Here is a 21212-nt window from a genome sequence, read left to right as displayed (position 1 = left end):
ATAGTTTCATCATGTTGAGATTACTATGCAGCAGGCAGTCCTCTCTTTTTCTCCCTCTCTGTCTCTCTCAGCTGTGACTACAAGTCTGCATCTCACTTTTGTCATCAAGTTTATGTTAGTATGACAACTTTGACCGTTCCATATTTTCCTTGGCTCTCTGGCATTCATACTAATGACAGTATCTTCAAGTGCTTAAAAAAATAGATGCAAAGTGCAAATGTTTCCTCGCTTGAAGAAAAGAACACTACACCATTGAAAGTAACAATGATTTCTACTCAGTTTCGTAGCAAATGCTCAAATTAGATGTGTCAAGAAAAAAACATTATGCACAATGTTAACATAAAGTCAATTTTATTTTATTTTTTTTCCCCACTGGAAAAATATTTTGAAAATCAAGCAGTTTACACCAGCTTAGGCTGGTTGATGGTCTGAGTTGAGGAGTAGTGCTGCTCCTTAGCCAGACCCAGACTGTGGTTAAAGCTGCTCCAAGAGATTCTGGAGAAAGAGTTGATTGTTGAGTCTCACTCCCAGGTCGTCAAGAGTATTTTTCACCTGCAGCAGCTTTAAATACATAGTTTGACATTTTTGGGAAACACTCTTGTTTGTTTTTTTGCCAAGAGTGAAATGAGAAGATTGATACCACTTTTGTATATTTCTGTCACATGTCTAACAACAGCCAGCTGCCAGTTAGCTTAGCATAAAAACTAGAAACTGTTTAAAAAAAAAAAAAAAAAAGCTGGCTTGACTTTGCCCAGGTCACAAAACACACCTACTAGCACCTCTAAATCTCTCTAATTAACAAATATCTAATTTGTTTGATTCATACAAAAACTGGTGTGCAAAAAATGTTCATTAATAAATGTCAAACATGTTAATTAATAAGCTTCAGAGGCGCTGGTGGTCAGATTTTGTTACCTTTCGACAGTGATAGTTAGCTGTTTCCCTGTGTCCAGTTTTATGCTACACCACACTAACTGTCTCTGGCTGTTGCTTCATATTAAATGTAAATATATTAAAGTGGTCTCAAAATTCCCAAAATGTCATATTGATAAATGTGACCATTGATTTTAGTACATAAAGCAAAAATGAGCATCTCTAGTCAGACCAGCAAGCTGCTTACAAGATAATCAGCTTGGCTCCTCTGTTGCTATATATGACCACGTCCCAGTGAGATATTACAAAGTAATAAACTAAAAAGCAAAGTCATACATTTGCATACATGGTCAGTTCCCATGGGTCTTGTGGGGACCTCCACAATGGCAGCCAGAGCGTGTGTTACATCACCTGAAAGCACACTGCAAATGAGAATAATGAGATTCCTCGTCTCTGTTGAATTCTCTCTTCTCTCTTCGAGAGCTGAGCCTGTTAAAGAGACTCATTTTGACTGGAGGCTCATTAGACTTCTCAGACTGTCCTGGAAGCTGACAGGAGGCACTGTGGGAATCCATGGCGGGCAGAGCAGGATTAAGTCTTTTAAACAGTGTGTGATGTTTTCAAATTCCCATTGCCATGGTCACTCCTGGCCCGTGAGGTACGGCCCGTGTCGCCGGTTTCTTCCTCGTCGTCCACGTCCAGCTGTTCGTCCTTCTTCTTGATGTAGCGCTCGTAGAGCACCATGATGACGCCCATCACCCAGGCGGACACGGTGCCGGCGGCAAAGATGACGAAGCCGATGACAACAAAGAAAAGGTAGTCCCAGGAGCCCAGAGTCTGGTGACATAACGTCCGTAGCTGGATGCCCACCTCGCCCAGGCGACGGCCCTGCATGTCAGCAGGTGAGCCACACACCGTCTGGCCCTCATCTGTCACACAGACACACACCAACAAAGAATGATTAAGGAGTAATCACAGGGCAACAGAATACATGAACATAATACAAAAATTGCAACACTGAAGTGCACTAGAGACAAAAGTCCATGTGAGCTGGCCTGGAGTGGCATTATTCACACTATTAAGTCATCTTGTTTTGGACTTACAGTAATGTGCAGAGTTTGCATTCTTCATGACATCAGTCCAGGACTGTGACATTTTTAATATACATAATTGTCCTTTAACCCCAGTATTGATCTCATTTTCACACAGTTCTGTTGAATAATGCATCTTTTGGCACTTCCACGGCACAGAATAGACAAATAATCAGGAATCAGAGGTGTGTCTCTTTCAGCATTCTTCTACTTGCTCGCTCTCTAAACTTGAAAAACAACAAGCTGTATTTTATGTTAAAAACAAACATCTCTATCAATATTATGTTGTACAGATAACAACATGTTGTACGGACTGTGTTTACACCTAAGATCGGAACATAATGCATAATGACTACTTCCAGATGTGGTCTGGTAGATCCGATCACATTTACACTGTATGTTTTTGCATATCTGGTTAATGTGTCTGGATACAGACACATTTTAACATCAAGTTTGTTTGTGGTGTAATTGTCAAGCAAATTTGAAGTGTACTTTTGAGATGTTGCAAAAATGAAAAAAAGCCAATGTATGCATGTTTCCGTCAACTGGTTTGTAGATTTGTCAGAAGTTGACAGTATATGTTAGCAGAAGAAGTAAAGGTTGCAAACCTGAAATTAAAACGAGTTCTTTGCCTTCTGCCAGTTAACCTCAAAGATGAAGAATATGAAGAAACAAAACATTTTCCTTGGCCATCTACAGGCTCATTTATGCTAACTGTCGCCCAGATGGATATGAATGGAGCCTTCTATCAGTACTCTGCTTTCATTTTGTCCATGTTTGTGCATGTTTTCTGAAAGTTTACAGATATGCACAAAACAAAGCAGTTCCACTTGTAGTCATGGGGGCAATGTGACAGCGCCAACAACTAATAGTTAAAGCGGGCAAGACCACTGGACACGACAAAGTTTTAAAAACCCTAAAGTACTGGAACCAGTGTTCATCATAAATTAGATAGTGAAAAAAATTACTCTGTCACCATATTACGATGTAGTTAATGGTCACTCTTGACTGTTTCTCAAGAAGTTCATTCCAACAACCTCCTCCAGAGTTGCTATTTTTGTTTGTTAAGAAACTTTTGACTCTTCTTCTTCTTTGGGGTAACTTTTGACTCTGAATGGTGCCCTCCAGTGGATGTATTGCTTAACATCCGTGCCAATGTAAAAGATACCCGGATGTGTGTGGGGAGTTACAGTTTCATTGTTTGAAACTGTAGAATCTATTTTTTGTACATAAAGAACTTTTTTCAGTTGGGCAAGTTGTCACTCTTATTTCATGTCAGCTGTATTCATGACAGCGGCAACAACTTCTTCTTCTCTCAGAGTAGAAATTGATGATCAGTCATGTGAGTTGCATCTTCACTACATCACAACTTCAGAAAAGGTGTTTTCATTTTTTTTTTTAAAAAAAGGCAAAAACCACCAAAACCGAATCAACCCATCAACATTTTCTTATGCAATACTTCAAAATGCGACATTGATGAAAACATAACTACTGATGGCATCATATCTCCACACCGGACATCATATTATGATTACACTGATGACATCACATTGTTAAAACTATGCCCTACCTACGTTAAACCCAGAGACAAAAACACAAATACAGAAATCTTTCATGTGAAATAACTAAAACTGTTTTGACTTTGGAAAAAAAAATGTGTTTAGGCAGGAACTTGTCACTCAGAGTAAGAAAATGATAGAGAAAATATATTTTCAGGCCCTTTAAAGTGCATTTAACTGCTGATCTCCCTTGCAAATATCAAGAAACTTTACTTACAGCAAACATAAAGACAGCCTTGGCATATAATTATCGCATGCTTTAATAGATCCTTTGATGTTAAAAGAAGCTTAGCAAGGAAAATTTTATACACATGCTCTTTAACTGAGCAGCCTGTTAAATAATTCAAGCATATCACTATATATTGTTTTGCATAACATTTATAAATGGCAGCAAACTGAGCTGAAGATATCCATAACATATGCAGGATCACACAGTGAAAAGACTAAAATGTAGAAAACTGCAGGAGCGTAACAATGTTGCCTTCTTTATCAGAAAGCTGCGGGGCTTTAGGAGCTTCCCCTGTACAACAGACTTGAGTTGATGCAGCATTAAATTACAAAAAAAATCACGGATGAATTATTCAAACTCCTTTCTCCCCCACAGGATTTGAGAGTGACTTGGGCCTTTGTGTCTGCCTGAAACCACTGATAATAAGGTTTCCCATCATCAGGCACTGGGTTTGACTACGACTAAGACCTCGCTGAAATCCACAAATCCTAATGAAAAATGTCGAGTTCCTTCTCTTTCAGAAAACTACAGTGGATGGATACAATTTTAAAAGGCCTATCAGTCAAAATTAAATACGCCGCATGATGCCTGTCAAGAGAAGCGTTTTTCAGAAAATAATCCTGAAGCCTGGCACAGTCTTTTGTTACTGCAAGCGGATACACAGCACAACACAACAGAGCGCTGCCGTCTCCATACGGCCACTGTTTTTAATTGGCTTCTGTTTTTTTCAAAGCTTTTGTGCTGGGGGGGAATTCCCGCTGGGAGAGATCAAAAGACTTGGAAGTTTCTGCACAGGGAACGGTTTTCCGTAACCCCATTTCTACAACAACAGTGGCATACTTTGCTATGAAAATGTTGTTTATAGATAGAGACAGAGGCGTAAACAGAGACAGTGCAGGCAGTGTAGCTGCACTGGGGCCCATGAGGTGGGGGCCCATAGACGGAGCAGGTCCTCCTACAATGCACTGGGTGGAGAACTGGGCCTTGCAAGTGATTGCCACCTCAGAAATATGCCTGTGTTCAAAGAAGAACTTGTCTTAAATTAAAAATGGCATCATGTACTAGATATTCTCTCATAAAGGCAAACCATTTTCTGTCATGGTTTTTATTCTTTCTGTCATTTCTTTTTTTTTTGTAAAATAGTCAGTGGCAATCTATAACAAAATTATATGTTTATTCTACTGCTGGTCCATATTTATGGTGATATGGTCTAATGTGAAGTTTCTAATTGACCTTGTTTGCAGTTTGAGATGTCCCGTATACACTTTTACAGACATCTCTTTTATAATAGAGATGCACCGGTTTCAATTTTCTTGGTTCTTTCCGATTTCCGATTTTTTGAAGGGTCTGACCTGCCAATTCTGATTTTGGCTGATTTTCAGTCTTTCTAAGAACTGTAATTAAGAGTTAAATTTTGCAATTTTTCTTGTAAAAATTAAATTGAATGTTCATAAGAAGACATTGTCTATTAAATTTTAATTAAATACTATTTAAATTTTCTCAAAAGTTCTCCAGGTTACAGCCAGGCCTTATTATAGTTTTATATTAAGATTATGAATCGAGTTAACGTGATCTCACGGGATTTCACAGGAAATGATATCACATGATCTCCTGTGGAAGCAGATGTAAACAAACCGCGGTGCAACAGTTTGCTGCAGTAAAACTTTGCCATGAGAAAAACAGACGTAGAAGTTAAACGTGTCTGGATGAGAAGATGTTTGAGGAGACACATCAACACAGGTTGTTTATTCTTCAGCCAGAACAGGAGGTGAGATTTTAATTCTGCGACAGTGTCAGCTGCTCTGTCTCGTTGTGGACCGTCTGTCTTCTCTTTATCCTGTACTCGGAATCTGTCGCTGACACCGTCTTCAAGCAAGCATGTGTCTGAGTGTGTAGCTGTTATCAGCGCTGTGTTGATTTCACGGTCAGTTTGTCTGCTGCACGCATGATGCAACCATAATGCAAAACACATGTGACAATGACCAGCACAGAATTGGATATGTGACGCTGAGCCAGGTCACCAGTCAGGGCCTGTCACGTGAAAATCGGCCCGTTTCCGAGCATTGCAGATCAATCGGTGCACGTCTATTTTATAGAGGTAACCTGTCATAACTACCTTATGCCTCTGTATATACACCTAATGACTACGGGAAAATTTACAGATAGTTGTAATAGAGTAACTGTGTGCTCTTTAAGTTACATAGTAAAAATCTCACACAAATATATCATCAATATTGCAAAGGTGTTATTGATATGTTGTTTTTTTAGGTTACTCCTTAGAATATAATATAGAATTGTATGATGTTTCACTGGTTCATATAATGACTTCAGAGGCACACACACTCTCAGTACACAAAAAACATCCTTTATTGTTGGTCATTTGTTTTTAATTGTCTGAGTTTTGTCTCTTTTCTGGTTATTAACTCTAGAGAGGCTATACAGAGGAAGGCAGATGTGTATTTTAATTATAATGTGTGCACAAAAAATCTGTCTGTACAAATATAGTTTATTATTGGTTTGAACATCAGGGCTCAGTGGCGTGATGTTATTCCATTAATGTTGTTGGATTGACATTGAATGCAATTGTAGCCTAAAGGTGTTCTTTAATTTAACAGTAGCATCACGTATCACATCATATGGTTTCATTTTCACAATGCACGACTACTAAGCCCCCTTGGATATTTGTTCTGGTGCTGACACTGTCCTTTAGGTCAGTGATGCCCAGACGTTTTTGTTTAATGAACTATCAGATGAATTTGAGTAGCCCTCCGTGTTACAAATGTGTTCATTTCAATTTATTTCAATGTGGATTAAGTACGACAACAAAAAATCTTTATTAAAGTGTTTTGGTTTGGTTGGGTTTTCATTTCTACCACTATCATGTGACTATTTATTGACTACTTTATCTATTTATTGACCCTTTTATCATTTTAAGCATTTAGCCCATGTATCATTTTAGCTAGCACCTGTTTATCCATTCGTTATCCATTACCATTAGTCAACCATTGAAACCATATCCATAATAATTTTTTCTACACCATTCATCCATTTTTAGCAGGCTATTACTATGTATAGGCTATGTGTAGGCGATTGCTTTTAGCTAACTTTAGCTAGCAATTTTGCATGTTTGGCAATTAATTGTATGTAGTTATTTCAATACTTTTATCCATTAACTTTAAAGCTAGCTATTTCACATTTATCCTTTAATTTAGGTAATTGTTTTAACCTTTTATCTAACAATTTAAACCCAACCATGAATCCAAAACAAATACTTTTAATCATTTCACTTGTTAATTCATTAAGTTTAGGTAATTGTAACTGTTTATTTATTACTTTTTGATATTTATATCAAATTATTCATTGATTACTATATCACTATTTTGAATGTTAACTTTCTTAGCAAACTTTTTAAACGTACGATATGTAAATTCTGCTGCTGGGGTTCTCTAACACTTAAATAATAGCACTTTTAAACAACCACCATAGCTGAAAATCTATCTGCTATGACTCAGACAGAAATCATGTTCATGGATGAGGTAATATTACTGTAGCTATTAAAGGTTTATTCAAGTTACATTCAGTCACGTTTACTGACATCCTCACTCTCTGACATATCCAATGTATCCCTTGAATAAATTACAGATTTCTCTGCATTTGAACACTATTGGAAACATTTGGGATAATACATGTACACATCTGAAAAACTTACATAACATAGGCTGTAATTTTTAGACATTTTAATGAGAAAATTTGACATATTCTAGCTTTAAACCATCACTTTTATCACCTAGTCCACTTGTAATCCATTCATGTTAGGTAATCATAACTGCTTATTTCAGTTTGGATGCTTATATGAGCTGTTTATTATTAATTACTATGTGATAATTTCAAATGCTTGTCCTCTCTTAGTTAACTCTTTCAACTTCTCTGCTCGCTTGCCAACTACATTTCATGCACTCTCAGCAGCAACGTGAAGTGTTGCTGTTATAACTGACTCAGGTTGGTGGGAGGTGTGATTTGACAGAGGGCGAGAGGGATCATACCGAAGCTTTCAATCAAATCACTTGACGAGTTGATTTCATAGCGTGACTGAAATGTAATATTGTATTCACTCAGTGCATAAATCTCCGGTCTTATCCTCAGAGAAGCTCTGCTGCGGCTCACAGATCTGAAAACGAACGTTCAGCTGAGGAACACGAGGACAGCTTCAGATTCTCTAAGCTCCATCTACCACCGAGAATTCAAAGCACACTCTGATCCTCTCGAAAAGCTGCTGCTGTGCACTGTTCACACAATATGCTGTTAGAATCACACACATGCATGCATGCACATACATGCACACCCCCTCTTAACATACATGCACAAGCCCCCAACACGAGACATTCCTGTCTTCTATCTATGTCCTTGCAGCGTGTGCTTCTGTGTGTGTGCACGTGTCTGTGTCTGTGTGTGTGTGTGTGTGCCTGACAGCTAGGAAGGAAACCCTTCTGGCTTCACCCCCCCATCCCCTCCCTCCACCCGAAGGGACTGGCATCAAAGAAGAGGGCTTTTCCCTCCCTCCTTACCCCCCATCCACACCATACTCTGCTCTATTTCTAGACGCTCTCCTTATATAACAGCTGGGAGAGTGCTAATCTAGCCAGGAAGGCGAGACAGAGGAGAATCTGTTGGTTCCTTCCTGAAGCTTTCTCTCTCTCCGTCTCTCGCGCTCACTCGCTTGCTATTGATGCGTTTCCTAAACCGAGGAGACAAGCGAGCCGTATTGCATGAGCCAGGTGAGACCCAGACGAGAGATAACAAGGCTTCGGAGACACTGCTCGCAGTCGGAACACAGTCGTCTCCAAAATGTTATCCTTCTGCCACCCCCCCCCAAGCGCTAAAAGTGTGCTTTATCTGTGTTTGTGTGTCTAAATGCATGAATCAGTGGCTCTGTGTTTGTGAATTTGTATGAATGTGTGCGCGTTCATTTGTGTGTGTATGGCAAAGATGGGCAGAATTTCAATAAATGTATTTAAAATTAAAAATAAAATGTAAATACATGTGCTGTACAACTGCAAAAATGCAGTGCAATGCCCTCGTGCCTAAACACCAGAACACATGGTGACATAAATAGCAATGCCAGATAATTATCATATTAGTACCATAACTTCAACTGTATGACATATAACCAGTTATTCCAAAAAAGCCCAAATTTACAATAATTTTGCCATTCCAATAAACCCCCAACAAAATCTTTTTTGTAATCACTGATCATGCCGTCACATCAGCACCGCTCCAATCAAGCAGCTGATAACACAGTGATGCAGAGTGTAGATCTGGAGCTTTTGTTTTGACGGGTAAGAACGGAAGGAGTGATTGTGTAATGGGCTGTGAAGTACTGTGTGTAAAGCAATACACAGTTGCTGTCTTGTTCAGACACGGAGCCTCCATGCGATATGGTACACATTGCATAATTTTGCCGTTCAGTGTAGTATCTTTTCATTGGTTGTTTCATTATGTATGGTAGTTTGTGGTACAACAGGGTCATTCTAAAATCACGGTATAATATTGCTGTATTTCCATGGCAGCGCTGGATGTAAGTCACATCATGTTACACATGTTAAAGTTGTGAGATTTAGGCACCAAAAAAGGAAAGGATCATGGTCTGGGTTGAAACAAGTATGTTCAATTATGTAGGTGACATCACTCAGGAAACATAACTTAAGAAACTTAAAATTTATTGACTTTTACTGACCTTTGGTTTCACATGGGACACAAACCCCACCCTGGTCTGCTGCCATTCCTATATTTGATCCACCCCTCCCTGGGCAGGCTTTATCGCTCTTTATATTGCTCTTATCTAAGGCTGCAGCTAACAGTTATTTTCATTGTTGATTAATCTGTGCATTATTTTCTTGATTAAAGGATTAGTTGTTTGGTCTATATGTTAGAAAATGGTGAAAAAATACATTTATCAGTGTTTCCCTAAGCCAATGATGCCTGTTTTTCAGGCAAGGATGGGCTGAAATCACCCAGCATGCATCCCTCCAAGATACCATGATTGGCCACTTCAAATCTACGGGAAATTAGCTGAGCTCATGTTTTCTAAAATGTGATAATATCAATTTGTATAGAATATATCTTAAATAACAAATTGTATTTTAATTTGATACATTTTCAATACCAGTATTTAACATAAATACATTTGATGATATTTCCAGTTTGTAACAAGATATATTTTGATGTATTTGTGTCAATCTCTGGCTCTCCACATGCTTTAGGAAACTCAGTGCAAGACAGAATGAGGTATTGCCTTTGCTGTCTGCTCAAAAGCGATGGACAGACTGTGTGTATACATAACAGAGGTAGAGAATGTGTGTGTGTATCTATGTGTCCGCCTTCTCCCTTGCTGGCAGCTGTCACTGGAAGAGGCTCCACTCCAAATTAAGCTAGACAAAAAGCAATGAGCAGCTAGAAAATAGGACAGCTCTTGCAGGACTCATTTGGATTCGGCCTAAGCTGCACAGGGACCATGGTGAACTATAGTCTGTGTGTATGTGTGTGTGTGTTTGTGTGTGTGTGGGAGAGTGATAGGCAGGGGATGCCTTTTTAGTAAGTGTGGCGGGTGTATTGTATGGTGTTAGAATTATTACTGGCTTCTTGCTCAGTAAGACACACTATAAATAGCAGCTGCCCTTTTACATAGTGACACATCCACACCAAAATATGAACATAATAACTCAAAGTAAGAATGATTGTTGAATATCAGACACATCTATCACCTCGACGGTGCTAAAACACAGCAGGAGGGATCGATATTTGATGGTGCAAATATGATCCATTAATAACATCTGCAGCACAGTGTCCAGATAGCAGCATAAAAAAAAGATCAATTAATCATTTCAAGATAAAAAGACTCCTTGTTTTCTTCCCAAACTGCACAGCTGAATTAATGAACACAGTTGCGAGAGGAGAAATTCAAATGGCTCCGTGCCTCCGATCTTCTTTCACCCTCTTTGTTATTTGATAGTCTGAATGCTGTCACGCTCCACTGCCATCACCTGCGGCTCATCCCACTGAAAGCTGAGAAAGGGGTGAACTTTGCAGACTTTGCCAAACATGTGTGCAGCTATTAGGGCTGGGGATATTATTAAAAAAATACAATGCCTGAACCACTGATACCAACACCAATACTTAATTTAATAAGAATTGGAATCACATGAGTGAAAGTATTCTTCTCTTCATTTTATGCCTTTATTTTTATCAGACACCACAGATGTGTAGTCAGGGTTTGACATTAACCGTGGCCCGATGGCCCACGAAAAGTTGTGTCCACCAAATATTCCATGTCGGTGGCCCCCATACTGCGAGTCTTGAACAACAGATTATAGTTCCACAAACATCCTGATTCCTTCATGTCTTTGAGTTCAACATTCTAGGAAAATATTTAAAAGTACTCATCACCGACTAGCTACACGTATGTCAGGGCTACTAAAGTATGGATTCACCACGCCTACTCAAACTGCTAATGTGAGTCTTACAGAAGAGCCAGATACATAAAAGCCAGACTATAACAAACAAACAAAAAAAAAAAAAAACTGCCACTGAACATTTAGGAGTGAATTTAAGAGGCCATGAATTATATGGTAACTTGTTTTCACTGGAACTAAAGCCTTAAGGAAACACCACATCACAGTTCATGGAGTGGACAACACAGTTGTGGTGTCACAATTAATAAAGGCTGTGTTCAAATGTAGGGGCCTGGTGGCCCGTGGGGCCAGTTCTTGAAAATGTTAGCTTCTGTCTCTGGTAGTATAACCATACTTTCTCACATTTTGATGGCATCTCAGCATGCTGAGGTGCCCACTCCATCAAATGCCTCAGACTGCATGGATTGTACCTACTGAAGTAGTGAGCCAATCACGTTGCATAAGCTGAAGAACACTCGCAGTGATTGTCAATGAGCAAAACCATTTTTTCTAGATCTGGGTATAAAAAAGATTGAATGCAGCCATTCTCAACCACTGGGCTGCAGCCCACCATGTAGTGGGCTGTAGAGGCAGTAATACTGCCAAATGTTAGTTTAAAATTATCATTATTGTTAGAATTAGAATTTACAAAGCTAGTTATTATTAAACCTAAATGTGCACAAAATCATATTAACAAATATTTAATAACAAATCAGATTAAAACTCATAATTTCAATGATCAGCTTCATTTGAATATCACCACACCAATCACACATCGTCAGGTAAAGACAAATGTGTTTTTCCACTGTTAGCTAGCTAACACTCCCTCGGATGCTCTGACACAAAATGAATCATTCTGGAGAGCTCCAAAATGTGTGGTTAAGAAATATGTGCCTTCAGTTACACAATGTTGACAACCCCTGTACAGCTAACAGAATTCTGTGACATTATGTGTTGTGCACGCTCAGAGGAGCAGATGTGACAGCGAGTCTTTAAGTAACATGATGTGAAGGAAATCCAGCAGCATGTGCTTGAAAAGAGTGTAAGCAAGGAGTCATTCCCTCCTTGAAGGGGTCTGAAGGAGACTTTTACTGCCATTTTGTTAGGAATCACTTTTTAACTCCTCCATTTTCTCTCTACAATGTTTTCATTTGTACAACCTTCAAATAAGGATTTATATATGGCTTTATACATGATTATTAAGTACTTTACAGAGTTTTATAAATAGGTTTGGGGAATAAGAGATTACATGTAATGGATACAAACAAAGGTAACTGTATTCCATGATAGTTACATATAGAAAAGACATAATCAGATCACAGATACATTTTAGAATAAATAATGATATACATTATAATGTTTAATAAGTCTTAACGCCACTCTGGTCTTGAAAACAGCTTATAGTTTGTAATTCATTATCATGACTTCTACTGAAAAAATACTTTCACTTTGCTTTAAATCAGTCAGTCACTAAATGTGCACAACAAAGGAAGGAACAGCTGGACAAACTAGTAACTCTAACAATGAACATAAAACATTAGATTAGGCTAAAAAAAATTCACAAGTAACTGAAAGTAATCAAGTTACATTACTTTAACATTGAGATACTTGCATTAGATCACTGACTACATTTTTAACAGGTAATCAATAACTATAACAGAATACATTTTTAAAGTAACCCTCCCAACCCTGTTCATAAATCTGTTATAATCCATTCTTAAGAGCTATTTTAGGGTTGCCAGTTTGTGAAAAATCACTCTGGCTGATGTTTTTTTTTCATTCTGGAGGAGGATAAACACCAGCAAGCCACTGTTCGCAACCAGGCAAACTGCCCTGGGGCCCCAGAAGTTCAAGGGCCTGAAAGAAGAAAAAACAGCCACCGTTTTTTTAGATTGTACAGGGCAACATTATGTTTTCAAAACTACACAGCATTTTAACTGCAGACCATTTACAGAAGCATCAATGGCAGTATAAGAGGAAACACCGCAACAGTGTTTTTGTGTATTTATATGTTTTGTGATTTGAATGATCGTACACTTTTAAAAGACATTCCAGTGACAATTACAAGAGACAAATAATTATTTAAAGATGTTTCCAAAGGCCTCCCAAGATTTTGCTGTTGAGGCTGTCAGTATGAATCAAGGAGAATCGTACATTACAGACTCTCTCTTCACCTCCCTACACTCATATTTTGAGTGTAATTCATTTGCCAAATAAGAGACAGAACATGCAATAAACAAAGCTAAAGATGAATTTGACTTTCTTTTGCAAAGAATTTCTTTAGATTTCGCACCTATGTTATGTTGTTGTAGCAGCATGGGACTTTTTATCTTCACTTTTAAACCACCACCACGGATAAAAATGTGATATGACTCATTGGGAAATTATGTTAATGGATGAGGTAATATTAAACTTCTATTCATGGTGTGTTTGACTTCCTTCTTCACGTCCAGTGCAACTTGTGTTTTCCCAGAAGTTATAGCAACTAGCGAATATGTGCACCGTTACTTTAACTCACACGACTCAACAAAATATATAACGTATATCTAGTGTTTTCACATTTTAATGTGGAAATGTCTCATATTATATCTTAGGCTATCTTAGGCTAATGCGAAGTTTCTTTGAAAATTGCAATACAGCACAAAAGCACAATAGTAAGTGACATGAGGCCCTTAGACGGAGACCTGGTTTGTTTTGTAATATTTTGAGTCCCTGTATTGTCAAAATCTAATTTGAAGATCTTCATTATTTCAGTTTTGCTCTTATTTGTTTCATATTCCAAAATTAAAGTGTTCAGTCAAATTACCACACAACCATACACCTTCCACAGAGGTTGGGAGGAACAGGGGTCAATGAGGGTTTAGTAGCTTTTTTTTTTTTTTTTGCCCTGGGACCATAAGAGGTTAATCCCACAAGAAGGATTTTTCACAACCTGGTAACCCAAAAGTTGATCTTACTAATGGCTTAAATTTAGAATGGATTGATTAATTTATAGCTTGACTGATATATCAGTCAATATATCGATATTGACCTATGATATCACTCATATCTGTATCAGCATACATGTTGTCTGATATGTGCCTATATGAAATTTAGTTTTTTAACAGAACATGATGTAGCTTGTAACTGTGTCATTCTATGTTGATACCTTTCTTAATTCTGGTTTAATAATTTGTTCTATGTGTGCTTTTTATTATTTATAGCCATTTTAATTATTACAGATTCAGACGAAAGTTTACTGTTAGTGCATTGAATAAAGTTTATTGTTAAAATGTAAAATATCCTGCCTCCATTTCACAACTTTGTCACAACTGTAACCACTCTTGATGGATCATTGCCAACAGTGTGTTTAAATTCTATATTTTGTATATTACAGCCTGCTCTGTATAAAGAATATCAGCAGATATATCGATACTGGAATTTTTTACTCCACAATATTGGTATTTTATCTGCTAAGTGTTTTCTTTTTCATAGCAATTTCTAGGATGTTCCCTGCTTACAGCTCATTTGTTGTATGGAAGGTATTAAATAAGTTCTCATCTCTTCATGAGATTTATTGAGGGCACCATCAGCAAAAGGCCAATAGTTTATATAAGCAGGTATTATCTAATAATTAATAACTGGAGCACAGCAGTTCTTATGTGATTGGCTCAACATGATTCTGACTAAAGAGCAGCAGTAGGTCGTGTTGTGATTGTGTCACCTCATAAGATATTAGAATAAAAAAGAATGAATGACTGATAAAACCTTGGAACTTGAAGCCCTCCAGGTGGACCCACAGGCACAGGTCCTCGTTGTCGCACTCGCAGCTCCACGGGTTCCCGCTGAGCCCCACGGAGCGCAGGGCAGGCAGCGCGATCAGGGAGGTGATGTTCAGCACCGTCAGGTTGTTCCGACTCACATCCAGCACCTGCAGGGCCGCGTTCTCCGCGAAGGCGTCCTGGTGAATCTCCGAGAGCCCTGGGTTGTCGGTCATCCTCAGCATCACCAGGCTGGCCAAGGGGCCGAACGTCCTGTCCTCGATCCGGCTCAAGGTGTTAAAGGAGAGGTCCAGGTAGGCCAGCTTCCTCAGGTTCCCAAACGTGGACTCGGAGATCTCCGTCAGGGAGTTGTTGCTGCAGTCCAGGTACACCAGATCCGAGAGGTAGTTGAGAGCCAGCGGTGGCAGCTCCACGATGCGGTTGTTGGAGATGATGAGCTGCCGGGTGGCCAGCGGCAAGTTGACCGGGAAGGTGGTCAGGTGCTGCCCGGCGCACTGAACCACCAGCTGGTCATCGCACACACACCTGTCCGGGCAGCCCGAGGAGAGCACCGGGGATGAGTCCACCCCCGCGGTAAGGAGGAGCAGAACTACGAGCCGCAAGGGTTGCGCGCTTGGCTGCGGGGCAAGACGCATGACACCGCCGAGGGCTTCATCCACCCCGTCTGGAGAGAGTCAGGCGCAGTCACATTCTTCATTGAGACATCCTCACCGAGTTGTTCGTCGCAGAAATTATCTCCACAGAGGTCAAACTGAACGCTCGCCCGTGGCAACCTCTTGCGCGTAATGTCTCAGTTCATCCTGTGGTTGGTTCTGGATCCAGCGCGCATCCACTGCCTGTGTGTCTGGATGGAAGTTGACAACCAGATGCCTTCATGCTGCTTCAAATCCCATCGATTCACCAGGTTTCCTCCACCAGAACACATCTATTCACACACTGTAGACGTCCTCTCATGCTGAGCTGCTCCCAATGATCACGGTCAGTTGCTCCACAACATGTTTGCCATCGTCTCGCTTTCTGAAACTGAATCCAAAGGAGGGGGGCGCACTGAACTGCGCGGCGGGTGGGGGTGGGGGGGGTGGGGGTGAGTTGTGGAGTGATCTCACGCTTTGGAGTGAGCTGGAGCTAGGGGACAAGCTCTGTAGCAGAGGTAATGAAAGTAAAATCCAAAAAATGTCATATGGAGGTCAGAAAAATACAAACATGGATAATTGTGGAAAGTAGGGGAGACCGGGAACTGTTGGAACACCAGGTTAAGGCTCATTAATGCTTACTTACAAAACTAAATATGTCCATTTTAAATGATTTGCATTCTTCCATTCATTCTTTTTGCTGGCATGGATGTAGAGCAACACACCTTAACTAGAGGGCGCCACTCAGAGTCAGAGGTTTCCCAAAAGAAAAAGAAGAAGAAACAAAAGTTTCTAACAACCACAAACATGGAGGTTGTAAAGTAGATGTAATAAAAAGAACTGAATACAGCATTGGAGGAAAGCTGTTCACTGGCACATGAAGCTGACTTCCATGCTGGAGTTTACTGGACCAAATGTTCAAAATAATACATCCCCCATTTTACAGCCGCTTTTTTCCACAATCTAAGTCTATGGGGAAAAGGTCTTTTTGAGTAGTTGAGCATCACGTGATATTGTCATTACACAGTTTGGCCACTATGTCAAATTGGCTACGTCGAAGCCCAGCGCTCCTCCTGGGGGCTTGAGTGGTAATAATGAGTCAGAAGTGGGGGCAGCGCAGCCTTTAAATACATCACAACATGTGGATAGAGAATTCGTTTCATGAACTGACTGATGACAAACATCATTTCCAATACTTTCAAATTATTAGAACTTCTTCGTTGTATCCTGCGGTCATGTCTTGCTTGAGCTATCATCTACACTGCTAACACTGACCCCACCATGGTTTGACTTGAAAAACCTTACAGCAGTTTCTCTAGTTTAATGTGATGCTTTGCATTCATGCTATCTTGAAGCCCACATTTACATTTACATCACAGTCAGCTATGTAATGGTTGCTTGGGGTGGGACTTAAAGGAGTGTGAGTAATGTGTGTACGCTGTCAGTTCTGGCCCCACAAAGCCTGGACCCCAGGGACAGCCATTTACATTCACCACAACTGTGACAGTGATTGAGCTTAATGTGACATAAGCACATTCATGAATACAAAACTACAATTTTGTGGTTTACACTGCAGACTAGTATCTCTGCTAAGAGTGACAATGTCTGTATCTTAGTTGCCCTGCTGTCCATGTGCTGTCTCTATGGATGCCCATTGTGGCCAAAAAAGGTCCTATAAGTCACTGTGAAAAACTTTCTCAAAATAATCACATATATACTAAGTCTTTATTTTGAAAGAGTAAGTCATTATTTTGAGAAAGTTTCTCATTGTTTTTAGATATTAATTTATTAATTTTTAGCATTAAGAAATGCAAATTAAAATATGTAATAAAAGTAAAGTCATCCTTAACCCTTAAATTAAATTCATTATTTACATGGACTTAAGATATTTGTTTTATTTGATGTCCTTGCTGTCCTGGCATTTGGCCCTAATGTAGTTTTATTTGTAGTAGACAAATATGGGTACCATGTGTCAAAGTTAAAGAGATATAGCTGTGTTAATGATGTTAACAAAAAGAGTTGCTACCATCCCCAGTCTCCCCTACTGTAACAACATTGTCTGACGCTCTTCCAGCTGCAGGCACAGTGCTCACCATCTGTACATGCCCCAAGTCTGTGTGTGTGGAAGCTGCATCTATATAAGCTTTAAAACTAGTGTGTATTTGTCATTTGTGTATTGGATTGTATTTAAGAGGCTGCCTCAGGTGTATGAGTGTGTGTGAGGAGGTGGAACAAAAACCGGGTGCACCTGACACCTGGGAAGCATAATGTACCATATGTGATCGGATCACATGGGTTTTCAGGCTTTGGAAACAAGAGAGTGCAGCAGTGATAACAACGTGATGACAAGGGGGATCCATATCAGTCTGTCTACACACCTCCATACAGTGTATGTGCAATGACGCTTGTACAATAATGACTGACATATCAGCCATAGGCAAGCCCAAACCCCACCCCACCCCCATTCAAACCGTACCCAGTATACAGCCAGCTGAAGACGGGACGAGATGAGATGGGACAAGGTGGTCTCAGGCAGCAGTTGTTTTTCTCCTCTCTCCAGTCTCAGTATGAGTCCGGAGTCTATTCTTGGTTCTCTGTGTAGGTGTTGAAGTGCTGAATCAGACTCAGCATGATGGAGGAGGAGGAGGACAGATGTGCCGCTGACAGTCCGTGAAAGAAACCTGCACCCTGAGTGGACAGTCAACAACCCACTGCACACTGACCACACTCACTCCCTTTCTGTCTCACACACTCGTCCACAAACTGAAGCTGGACCTTTTTTCCTGCAAGTATTCATGGGTGTCAAAAAACAGAGCAGGAGGCCTATAATCATGTAATGTCTACTGTCTAATGCTTTTTCACACTTGCCATCCTGTGGACTGAGGTAATCCACACAGCTGTTTGGTGTCAGGGATATTCTGTGACTCTATGAGGACATCTAGTGACGAATACCTGGTAATGTTTTATACAGTGAGCAGCTGCCATGCAGCAATCTCCTGGTATATTGGTATGGCAGGGGTGGATAATTGAATTTAATATATTTGAATTTGATTTCTGCAAACTGTTTCAAAAAAAGTAAGGACAGGAACAACAAAAGACTAGGAAAGTTGTTGAATGTTCAAAAAACATCTGTTAGGAACAGTTGACAGGTAAACTGATAAACTGGAAATGGGTGACAGTATCATGAATGGGCACAGTTAGGGTGTAGAGGGTAGGGGTATACTCGAAAAAGCTCAGTCGTTCACAAGCATGGATTGGACGAGGTTCACCACTCTGTGGAAAACTGCCTGCCAAACAGCTCAACTGTTTCTCAACATAAAACTGCAAGGAATTTAGGTAATTCAGCATGTACAATCCATAATATCATTCACAGATTCAGAAAATCTGGAGAAATCTCTGCATGTAGGTAGCAAGGACGAAAACCAACATTGAATGCCTATGACCTTTGACCCCCTCAGGCGGCACTTCATTAAAAACCCACAGTTGTACAAGAGAAAATTTGTTCAGCAAGCTTATGATATTGAGTTGAACCAACAACTCTCCAGTCACGCTGATATAATTTGGTTTCCTTTAATGTTTTCTCAGTTTGATGAGTCATTTAATTTCACACAAAGAACTTCCAGCTGCAGCTGCTCCTGTTGGAGCTACTTTGTCTGGTAAAAAGATGATAATATAATAAGAATTCAACAGAAAAGGTGTGTGTGGACTGGGCTAATCAAGAGGTCTGAGTAACAACAAAGATGAATAGAACTCAAATAGAAAAGAATTTGATTCAATCTGCTGTTGGCTCATTTAGCTTCTGAAGCCTTCTGAAAATGAATTATTTAAAAAAAAAAAAAAAAAGTTTGATTAACTAGAATAAATAAAGGTTGTATATTTATGTTATGTTAATGAGGAAAGATAAGTTGAAACCACTAATTTCCCGCATGATATTTAACAGTGGCCACCTTGGTTGTTTCTGGCAGGAACCACAACAAGTAAAACTAATCTCTTTAAAATACAGGTTATATGTTGTCTCCAGCAGACCACAGCCTCTGGTATATCTTCACCTCCAGACTCTGATAACTTCCTCTGTTCACACTTCTTCTTCTGGTGTCATGCAGTGTTCACTAGAGTGATTTATTGTTGGTCTTAGAACGGCCCTCCTTGATTCCCAACAATGACACGCCCCAGCATATTTTGCACTCTCATTCTACTGTCATCAGTATTACAGACACATTGCAAAATGTAGAGGAAAAGTTCAAGATAAAGCAGACTGTCAAACAAGAGCACAGGTTTGTTTGTTTTTGTAATCCCTTGGCTCAGAACTCGCCAGTCACAACGTCATATTGCAGTTGTAAGGACTTGTCTCTCATATTTATCTGTATGGATAATCTACATTCATAAAACTTTTTTGAGTTAAAACAACTACTGACATGCTCATGCAAAGACACAGCAGACATCAATGTCATGATATAACATAATATAATATAATATGTCTAAAATGATTATGAGTTCAGTTCTCAGTAGTGAGCCTGGGTCTGCTGACACCACTAACACGTCAGCTTGACCTGATGTGTGATACAGGAAACTGTGGCCTGTCTGGTCTCTGCTCACCTCCACAGAGGACACTGATTTTCTGGATGCCTTCCATTTAGGTTTACCTACTGGCTCACCAGCATGGCTTTCTGGGGCAGGTCAAAAGGACGGAGCCATCATTAATTAATATTATCACTTGCACCAGGGCTTGTCCCGCCAAGTCCAAATGTCTGCCATAAAAAAGGATTGTAAGTGCAATAAAAGCTGATATGGCTGCATTGTTCAGCGTATATTGATCAGCCTTATAGCTGTAATTAGCTACCTATAGTTAATCATCTATTCTATGCATGTGTTCAAGCAATGATAAATCTACCTCAAATTATAGAAGAAAAACTGAGGAGATGACCACCCATATGCAATCACATCACCCTCTCTTGAGATTTGATTTATGAGATAAATTATACTTTTTTGTGAGATAAATGAGTAATTCAAATGAGTATTTCAATTTTGTAACAGCAACTTATGTTTTCTGCTTTGCAAGTCGGTCCTACATTGAGAGTCTCCCTTAACTAAAACTATATGGCCTTTTTCACAGCAGCCATATTGATATGAAGTAGCAGGGTAAACACACGTGTTACCAATTATACTAATTAAGGTCCTGTTGCATTCAGTGTAGCTTTCAGGTGAGCAGACAATAGCAGCACCTGGACCTGAATGTAATTAGCATCACAGGTAACACCAATGTTTACCTGACTATTTTACGTCATAATGATCTATTTTACCTATTTTACCTATTTTACCTATTTTTACTACTTGTATTGTACTACTACTATTTGGATTTCTACTTAAATTGTACTTTAAGTATCAAAAGTGCTCATCATCCAGAAAAAATGGTCTCCACATCGTAGATGTTATATTATTACAGCCTACATTAAATTTAAAAAAATGTATTATTATTACTGATGCTGTGATACATACATATAATATGTATTTATCACAATACATAGGCTCCAATTAATAATGTATTCATTATTTTAATATTAATTTGTCATGACCCATTTCATATATGTCTAAAGAATGGAAAAAAACCTATTCCATACA

At 39.4% G+C, this 21212-nt stretch overlaps 1 protein-coding gene across 1 annotated transcript; it reads right to left on the bottom strand.

Moving 5' to 3' along the window:
* Positions 1 to 1044: 1044 nt before the first annotated feature.
* On the bottom strand, positions 1045 to 15968 carry LOC146318122 (leucine-rich repeat-containing protein 52-like). The gene is made up of 2 exons (XM_084732595.1): positions 14948 to 15968; positions 1045 to 1802 (listed from the first exon to the last, which is right to left on the bottom strand). Exons 1-2 carry the CDS (start codon positions 15594 to 15596, stop codon positions 1474 to 1476), a joined length of 978 nt encoding a protein of 325 aa, XP_084588721.1. The 5' UTR covers positions 15597 to 15968; the 3' UTR covers positions 1045 to 1473.
* Positions 15969 to 21212: the final 5244 nt, after the last annotated feature.

Source organism: Lutjanus erythropterus, chromosome 12 (genome assembly GCF_056507025.1).
Source record: "Lutjanus erythropterus isolate fLutEry1 chromosome 12, fLutEry1.hap2, whole genome shotgun sequence".
Classification (NCBI taxonomy): Eukaryota; Metazoa; Chordata; class Actinopteri; order Lutjaniformes; family Lutjanidae; genus Lutjanus; species Lutjanus erythropterus.
Note: the sequence above shows the minus strand (reverse complement) of the source record. Positions and strands in the feature narration are given on the sequence as shown.

Coding starts and splice junctions, on each gene's coding strand:
- LOC146318122 (XM_084732595.1), bottom strand. CDS start 15,596: ATGCGTCTTGCCCCGCAGCCAAGCGCGCAACCCTTGCGGCTCGTAGTT. Junction 1,803..14,947: donor GGAGGGCTTCAAGTTCCAAG/GTTTTATCAGTC, acceptor TCTGTGTGACAG/ATGAGGGCCAGACGGTGTGT.